Below are 7,664 nucleotides of genomic sequence, written 5' to 3'. Positions count from 1 at the left end.
GTGGGCGTGGCTAGCGAGGGCGGGGTCGCGCGTGGGCGTGGCCTCGCGGCAGGCGGGCCCGGCGGGCCCGGCGGAGCAGGCAGGCGGAGCAGGCAGGCGGGGCGCGGGCTCGGCCCACCCGGGGACGCCCCACTCGGGCTCCGGCCCGGGGAGGCGGCTCCGGAGGCGCGAGCGGGTCGGCTCCGCCCCCACACGGGTCTCCGCGCGCCCGCGCCGCCCGATCCCGATCCCGATCGCGATCCCGACCCGGATCCCGGTCCCGATCCCGATCGCGGCTCCCGGCCGGGCGGGCCGCGCCTGGCTCGGAGCGCGGTGCACGGGCGATCGGAGCGGGCGGCGGCGCTGCGGGCCCCGGAGGGAGGGAGCGAGGGAGGGAGCGAGGCAGCGAGGCAGCGAGGGAGCGAGGGAGGGCGGCGGCCTGCGCCCGCCGAGCCATGGCGGCCCCGGAGCCCGCGCCGGGCTCCAGGCGGGGCCGCGAGCGGGAGCGGGAGCGGGAGGACGAGAGCGAGGACGAGAGCGACATCCTGGAGGAGAGCCCGTGCGGGCGCTGGCAGAAGCGGCGCGAGCAGGTGGGCGAGGCGCGGGGCCCGCGGGGGGTGGGCGGGCTGGGCTGGGGGCCAGAGGCCCGAGCGAGCGGCTCCAGCTGCGGCGCCGGCCGGAGCCTTCTCCGCACGACTCAGTGGCCGCCGCTCCCCCTCGCCCTCCCGCTCCTGGGGGTGGGGTGGGGGTCCTGCTGGGGGGTGGGATCGCCCCGGGCCCCCGGGGTCCCGCGGCCGTGAACCCCCTCCTCCAGCCTCCTCGTGCCCGCGGAGCTGCCCAGTGGCCCAGAGCACCCCAGAGTGGCTCAGAACACCCCAAAGGACCCGGAGCAGCCTCAGGCAGCCTCCAGGGTCCCCTCGGAGTGGCCCAGAGCACCCCCAGAGTGGCTCAGAGCACCCAAGAGTGGTTCAGAAGACCCCAAAGTACCCCGGAGCAGCCTCAGGCAGCCTCCAGGGTCCCCTCGGAGTGGCCCAGAGCACCCCCAGAGTGGCTCAGAGCACCCAAGAGTGGTTCAGAAGACCCCAAAGTACCCCGGAGCAGCCTCAGGCAGCCTCCAGGGTCCCCACAGAGTGGCCCAGAACACCCCCAAAGTACCCTTGGAGCACCCTCAGGCAGCCACCCAGAGCACCCCAGGACGGCTCAGAGCACCCCCAAGTATTTCTGGAGCACCCTCAGGCAGCCCCATGGTAGCTCAGCGCACTATCAGGGTGCCCCAGAGCTCTCCCAGAATCTCTTCAGAATCCTTCCCTTCAGGGCGGACCCCACTCTGCCCCGGACCCGTCCGACAGGGGCCTACAACTCTCGCCACCAGGTGAACCAGGGCAACATGCCTGGTGTCCAGAGCACTTTCCTGGCCATGGACACGGAGGAGGGAGTGGAAGTGGTGTGGAACGAGCTGCGTTTCGGGGACAGGAAGGCCTTCGCTGCCCACGAGGTGAAGCCTGGCCCCCCCACCCACCCCACCCTGTCCTCGGGACCCCACCAGTGACTGCCCACCCTCTGCAGGAGAAGATCCAGACCATGTTTGAGCAGTTGGTTCTGGTGGATCACCCCAACATCGTCAAACTGCACAAGTACTGGCTGGACACCTCCGAGGCCCGAGCCAGGGTGAGTTGGGCAGCGCTGCCAGGCAGGGTGGGGCACAGCACGGTGGGGCGGCGTTGTCTCCCCCATCGGGGGCTAGATCTGGAGTCTGCCTGCCCTCCAGGTCATCTTCATTACCGAGTACGTGTCCTCGGGAAGCCTCAAACAGTTTCTCAAAAAGACCAAGAAGAACCATAAGGCCATGAACGCCCGGGTATGGACTTAGGGGTGCAGGGGGAACACCAGGAGGTGCGGGACAGAAGCAGGGTTGAGATGCAGGGCGGCAGAGCCTCTGTCTCTTGCACCCTCCCACTGTGTCCGTCTGTCTTGGCCAGGCCTGGAAACGCTGGTGCACACAGATCCTGTCTGCGCTCAGGTGAGGGCTGTGCCTGCCTCCCAGAGTACCTGGTGCCCCTCAGCCCCACCTTCCTGTCAGGGCATCCCTGCATCTCCCTGTGCCCCCACCTCCGTGCATTTGCATCACATCACATCCTCACCTCCTTGCACTTGCTTCCCACACCCTGATGAAGACTTTGCTCTTCTGCCTCTCTCAGCTTTCTGCACGCCTGCAGCCCTCCCATCATCCATGGGAACTTGACCAGTGACACTATCTTCATCCAACACAACGGCCTCATCAAAATTGGCTCTGGTGCTGGGGGGGGGGGGACCGTGGGCTGGGGGGGGGTGGGTTGGTGGGATGGGGGGACTCCCAAGTTCCTGGCTGGGGTGCCCCGATCTCCACAGCCTTGACTGAATTCTCTCCCCCTGTGGTACAGTGTGGCATCGCATCTTCTCCAATGGTGCGTGGGGCACCCGGGGGTGGGTGAGGTGGGGTGGGGCTCCTGCTTCCTCTGCCCGCTCAGCCCTGCGCTGTCCACAGCACTTCCCGACGACCTCCGGAGCCCCATCCTGGCTGAGCAGGAGGAGCAGCGGAACTTGCATTTCTTCCCCCCGGAATACGGTGGTGAGTGGGGAATGCCCCATGCCCCTGCCCCGTGCCCCTGCCCCGCCCTGTTTGGCATCTCCCCACACGCTCCTCCCTTTCAGAGGTGGCGGACAGGACCGCAGTCGACATCTTCTCTTTTGGGATGTGCGCCTTGGAGGTACAGTGCAAGGCCCACGCCAGCGGGTACAGGGAGCCTCTCCACTCACTGCCCTGCCCTTTGACCCTGCCCTGCTCCCCAGATGGCTGTCCTGGAGATCCAGGCCAATGGAGACACGCGGGTGACTGAGGAGGCCATTGCCCGAGCCAGGCACTCGCTGAGTGATGCCAACATGCGGGTGAGCATAGCCCAGTCCCCGGACCCACTGTGGTCGGCCTCACCCAGAGTTCGGGTGACAGCCTAGCCTTGTGCCCTGTCCCTGTGGCTTCACTGCCTGCCTGCCCACCCCCTAGATAAATAAAGGAACTGGGGCTCCAAGGGCCATATTTGGATGTCTCCAGGCTTGGAGGGACAGTGGCAGCTCTGCTGGAGTGCCAGGAGGACCCACCAAGAGGGGCTGCTGTGGGCCTCATGAGAACAGGGGAGCGAGGGCTGGGGGAGACGGGAGAGGAGCAGGTCAGGAGCAGCAGGGCTTTATCCACAGTTGGCCTGGGCTGAGAGGTTGGGGTGTCTGGGTGTCCCTTGACAGTGAGACTGTGGGTCTGGGACTTGGGACAGACACTCAGGTACCCTCTGATCTTTGGAGCAGTGTCAGGAGGGGCCGGTCCCAGTACGGGGGGTGTCAGTGTTCATTCCCAGCGAATGAGGGGGAACTGGGACATCTCCTCACACTGTGGGGCTGGAGCAGAGACCCCCATTCCCTCTGCCCCCTGACCTAGGAATTCATCCTCTCCTGCCTGGCTCGAGACCCCGGACATCGACCTTCCGCTCACAACCTTCTCTTCCACCGGGTGCTGTTTGAGGTCCACTCACTGAAGCTTCTGGCTGCCCACTGCTTCATCCAGCACCAGTGTAAGGGCTGGGGCTGGGCCTGGGCAGGCTGTGGGGGACCTCTCTCCGCCCATCCCCGCCATGCCCCTGAACCTGACGATGTGGCCTGCAGACCTCATGCCTGAGAACGTGGTAGAAGAGAAGACCAAGGCTATGGACCTGCATGCCGTCCTGGCAGAAATCCCGAGGCCTCCTCAGCCTCCGATGCAGTGGCGGTGAGTGGCCTTCCTGGGCCTCCCCAGGGCAGCCCTGCACACCTGGCCAGCCCTCACATGCCTCTGCTTTCCATGACAGGTACTCTGAGGTGTCCTTCCTGGAGCTGGACAAGTTCCTGGAGGATGTCAGGTGAGCAGGGCAGGCAGCAGGAAGCAGGGAGTGGGTCGCCACAGATGAGCCCCCACTCACCCCCGCTGTGCTCCCAGAAACGGGATCTACCCACTGATGAACTTTGCGGACGCCCGTCCCCTGGGGCTGCCCCGCGTGTTGGCCCCGCCACCAGAGGAGGCCCAGAAAGCCAAGACCCCGACGCCAGAGCCTTTTGACTCCGAGACCAGGAAGGTGAGCACCAGGCCTACCACACTTGTAGAGCTCCATCAACCACATCCTGACCCTGTTCAGCCTAAGTCCCCCATTCTTCTCCCGACCCAGCAGCCAGTCTGTGTGTGGGTCCTGACCCACTCCCTGTCCTCACCATGGCCTCTTCACTCACTAGATTCCATCCCATGTCCCCGCCCTACGCTCCCACGAGGCTGCGACTGTCTGATTTGGCTGTTATGTCCCTCAGGCATCAGGCGCCCCCAGACCTAACTGGTGGGGCCCTCTCCTTCCCTGTCTACCCCTCTGGATTTCAGAGACTTAAAGCCACCCAGAACATACCGCTTGCCTTCCTCCTGTCTCATTTACCCACAAGGGCCTTGGAGGCCCTCAGTCTATCCCTGGGAGTTGTGTCTGGGCCCACCTGTGCCTCTGCCCTGTCCTGTCCCTGCTTGGTCAGTCCAGGTTGATCCCCACCTGCCCAAACTCTTGGATCCCCAAGGCCAGCATTGCAGCATCCAAGGCTTGCTCTCTAGGCCTCCCTACAGGTCTGCCCGACCTCCGCCACTCTACCCCCACACCTGGGCCCTGCTGCTGTTACCCGGTGGCTGAGTCCTGACCTTTGTGAGCGACTTTAGCCTTCCATCCCCTTCACACGCACACCCCCCTCCCCACCGCAGGTGATCCACATGCAGTGTAATCTGGAGAGAAGCGAGGACAAGGCACGCTGGCATGTGAGCAGGGCGGCCTGGGGAGACGGGAGACGGCAGACTGGAGACGGGGTCCCGTGGGCTCCAGCGCTGATCTCACCATTTGCCTCCCCAGCTCACTCTGCTCCTAGTGCTGGAGGACCGGCTGCATCGGCAGCTCACCTATGACCTGCTCCCAAGTAGGCAGGGATGGTGATGGAGGGATGGAGCTGGACAGAGGCCAGGACATGGTGGGCGGGCATCTGAGTGTGGTGGGCCGGCCCCGGTGGGTGGGAAGGGTCTCTATGTGTGGCTCAGGGCTGGTGGCCCTGGGGGCTTCCAACCCTTGGCCCGAGTCTTACAGTCATTGTCACAGCCGACAGTGCCCAGGACCTGGCTGCTGAGCTTGTGCACTACGGCTTCCTCCATGAGGTGTGTGAGCAGGTCGGGCCCGCCGGGAGGAGACAAGATGGGCCTCAGCCTTCCACCCTCTCACGCATCCCCCTTACCGCACACCTTGCAGGACGACCGGACCAAACTGGCCGCGTTCCTGGAGAGCACCTTCCTCAAGTACCGGGGAACTCAGCCCTGATCATGCCGGTGGCAATCCTGGCCAACCTCTGGCACGCTTTGCTTTAACAGAGGCAGGGCCAGGGGACACGACAGGGCTGCCTGGGAATGCCAGTGAGGAGGCTCTGCTGCCCACAGCTTCCACGGAGGCCAGGGTGTTGCAGAGGACCATTGGTCTGGGCAAAGTATCAGACTCCACCTGTCCTCTGGCCTGGATTCCTGTTCCTGGCCTGGCTCGAATCCTACAACCTTCCACCCCTCCCACGGTCTCCGCGTCCTCAGAGACCCTCTCCCACACTCTTCCAGCTGAGCCCTGAGTGAGTGGCTGTCCCGCCTGCTCAGGTGTCCCCCACCCCCACCCCCCACTTCAGGTGTCTCTTGCCTCTAAAGAGTTGCTGCAAGCTTAGCTTTGTGGATGCCTGAATCGAGTCCGGCACAGGCCTCACCAGACTAAAATCTAGGTGTTGGCTTCTCCTCCTTGGAGAGGTTCTAGGGGAGTACCAACCCCTTGGTCAACAGGCTTGAGCACGCATTGCACGTAAGTGGGGTCCCCATTTTCAAAGGCTGTTTCTCAGTCTTGGCTCACGGCCCCCTCTCTCTTCCTCAAGGTCTGCACTGACAGACAGACCAGGTCTCCCTTCTTGATACCTGTTTGGTTTTGTGTGTCCAGAGAAGTATCCCGGGATCATGTTGATTCTTTCAGGGAAATCTCTTCTTGCACTTCCTAATCGTCTGCGGGATCCCTTTGCCCTGTACAGTGACAGTTGCCGGGTTCCAGGGTACAGACATCATGCCATCTCCCATCTCACTTTCCTAAAACAAACAAACAAAGCAATGCCTATCAAATACCTTTAATATCCAAACTCACAGCTGCAGTTACCTGAGACATTCCAGCACTACGGTATATATAGTTCAGGTACTCGGGCCTTCCAAGGGAGATGACAAGTCTGGAATAACATGCGTGTTCCTGCTGGAAACCCTAATGCTTGGATGTCTGGCTCAGCTTCGTCTTAAATGGTTCAAGTGACAACAGCACTACAGGTTGTGATTACACTAAACTTGAAAATGTCCGCCCTGCATGGCATCTTTTCGTCATGCCTGTGTCGGATTTTTCATTCTAACTCGTACTTTGCAAAGTCCACGACTTAAATAGATCTATGCTTTATATGTAGACACACATACTACATCAAGAGTGGAAGGGGAAACAGAAGCAGTACAGGAGTTAAGAGCCTTGCCTTGCATGTGTTCAACCTGGGCTTGATCCTTAGCATGGCCTATGGTTCCCTGAACCCTGCCAAGAGTGATCCGTAAACACAGAGCCATGTGGCAGGCCCGAGCACAGCCAAGTATGGCCGCCAAAAAAAAAAAAAAAAATACATTGGTATGGATGGGTAAAGAAAAGGCTCAGAAGGCTGAAGCATACATTTTACATGCAGGAGAACAGAGATGGATCCATATATTCCCGAGTACTGCCAGAAGCAGCCCCGTGCTACAAAACTAGGAGTAGCCCCAAACATCACACCCTCAGACCCTGCCAAAAATAAAAAAAGCAGAATGTGCTTTGGAAGCCAACAATAAATGAATAATGCATGCAGTGTACTCTGGTCCTCTTTTCTGGGGAGGGGAGGTTGTATCGTTTTGTTTTGAGCCACACCTGGCGGCACTCGGGTTATTTCTGGCTTAGAAATCGCTCCTGGCAGGATCAGGGGACCATGTGGGATGCCAGGGATCAAATGTCTGGGGTTGATTTTGTGTAAGGCAAACACCCCACCACTGTGCTATTGCTCCGTCCCTACTCTGGTCCTCTTTATTCTTAGCTGTTTCTCCAGGCTTTGAAAAATCCATTTCAAAAGTCACAGACATTGTTACTGGTTGTTTGTTTTGCATAAAGGCGCCTACTGGAGTCCTCAGTTCTCAGCCCCAGCTCCAGTCTGTGGCAGAAATGTCCCAGCTAGTGATGCGCAGAAATGCAAGTTCACCATCACAGTGCCCAGACAGGACACAGTGCCCTCGATCAAGTCGCCTCTCTTACACAACTGTTTATTTGCCCTAGAGTTAATAATTGCCCTTTATTTGTGGGGTGTTTGGTTTCCCATGCATGCAGGCCTCGTGCTGCACAAGCTTATCCCAGCATGCTTGGGTTTTTATTCTGACAACTGGTCCCCTCTTTTCCCAGTGCACCACCCCCTAGCCCTCTGTCCTCTTGTTGCTTGCTTGGGAATCTGTGGCCTTGCCCTCAGCATGGACCCATGTTCTTGAGCCCCTTCTGCCATCTGCGTTCTTCCTTCCTTCACCTTCTGTTGACCTCACAACA

General features: G+C 60.9%; 1 protein-coding gene across 1 annotated transcript; it reads left to right on the top strand.

The window, feature by feature from the left end:
• The first annotated feature begins 418 nt into the window (after nucleotides 1–418).
• Nucleotides 419–6,944, top strand: NRBP2 (nuclear receptor binding protein 2). The gene is made up of 18 exons (XM_049765596.1): nucleotides 419–569; nucleotides 1,352–1,474; nucleotides 1,546–1,647; nucleotides 1,748–1,837; nucleotides 1,959–1,999; nucleotides 2,178–2,272; nucleotides 2,400–2,423; nucleotides 2,504–2,587; nucleotides 2,671–2,726; nucleotides 2,809–2,904; nucleotides 3,446–3,578; nucleotides 3,670–3,772; nucleotides 3,852–3,902; nucleotides 3,980–4,115; nucleotides 4,772–4,825; nucleotides 4,917–4,980; nucleotides 5,157–5,212; nucleotides 5,304–6,944. Exons 1-18 carry the CDS (start codon nucleotides 435–437, stop codon nucleotides 5,370–5,372), a joined length of 1,512 nt encoding a protein of 503 aa, XP_049621553.1. The 5' UTR covers nucleotides 419–434; the 3' UTR covers nucleotides 5,373–6,944.
• Nucleotides 6,945–7,664: the final 720 nt, after the last annotated feature.

Source organism: Suncus etruscus, chromosome 19 (assembly GCF_024139225.1).
Source record: "Suncus etruscus isolate mSunEtr1 chromosome 19, mSunEtr1.pri.cur, whole genome shotgun sequence".
Taxonomy (NCBI): Eukaryota; Metazoa; Chordata; class Mammalia; order Eulipotyphla; family Soricidae; genus Suncus; species Suncus etruscus.
This window is presented reverse-complemented; position numbering and strand designations above follow the sequence as displayed.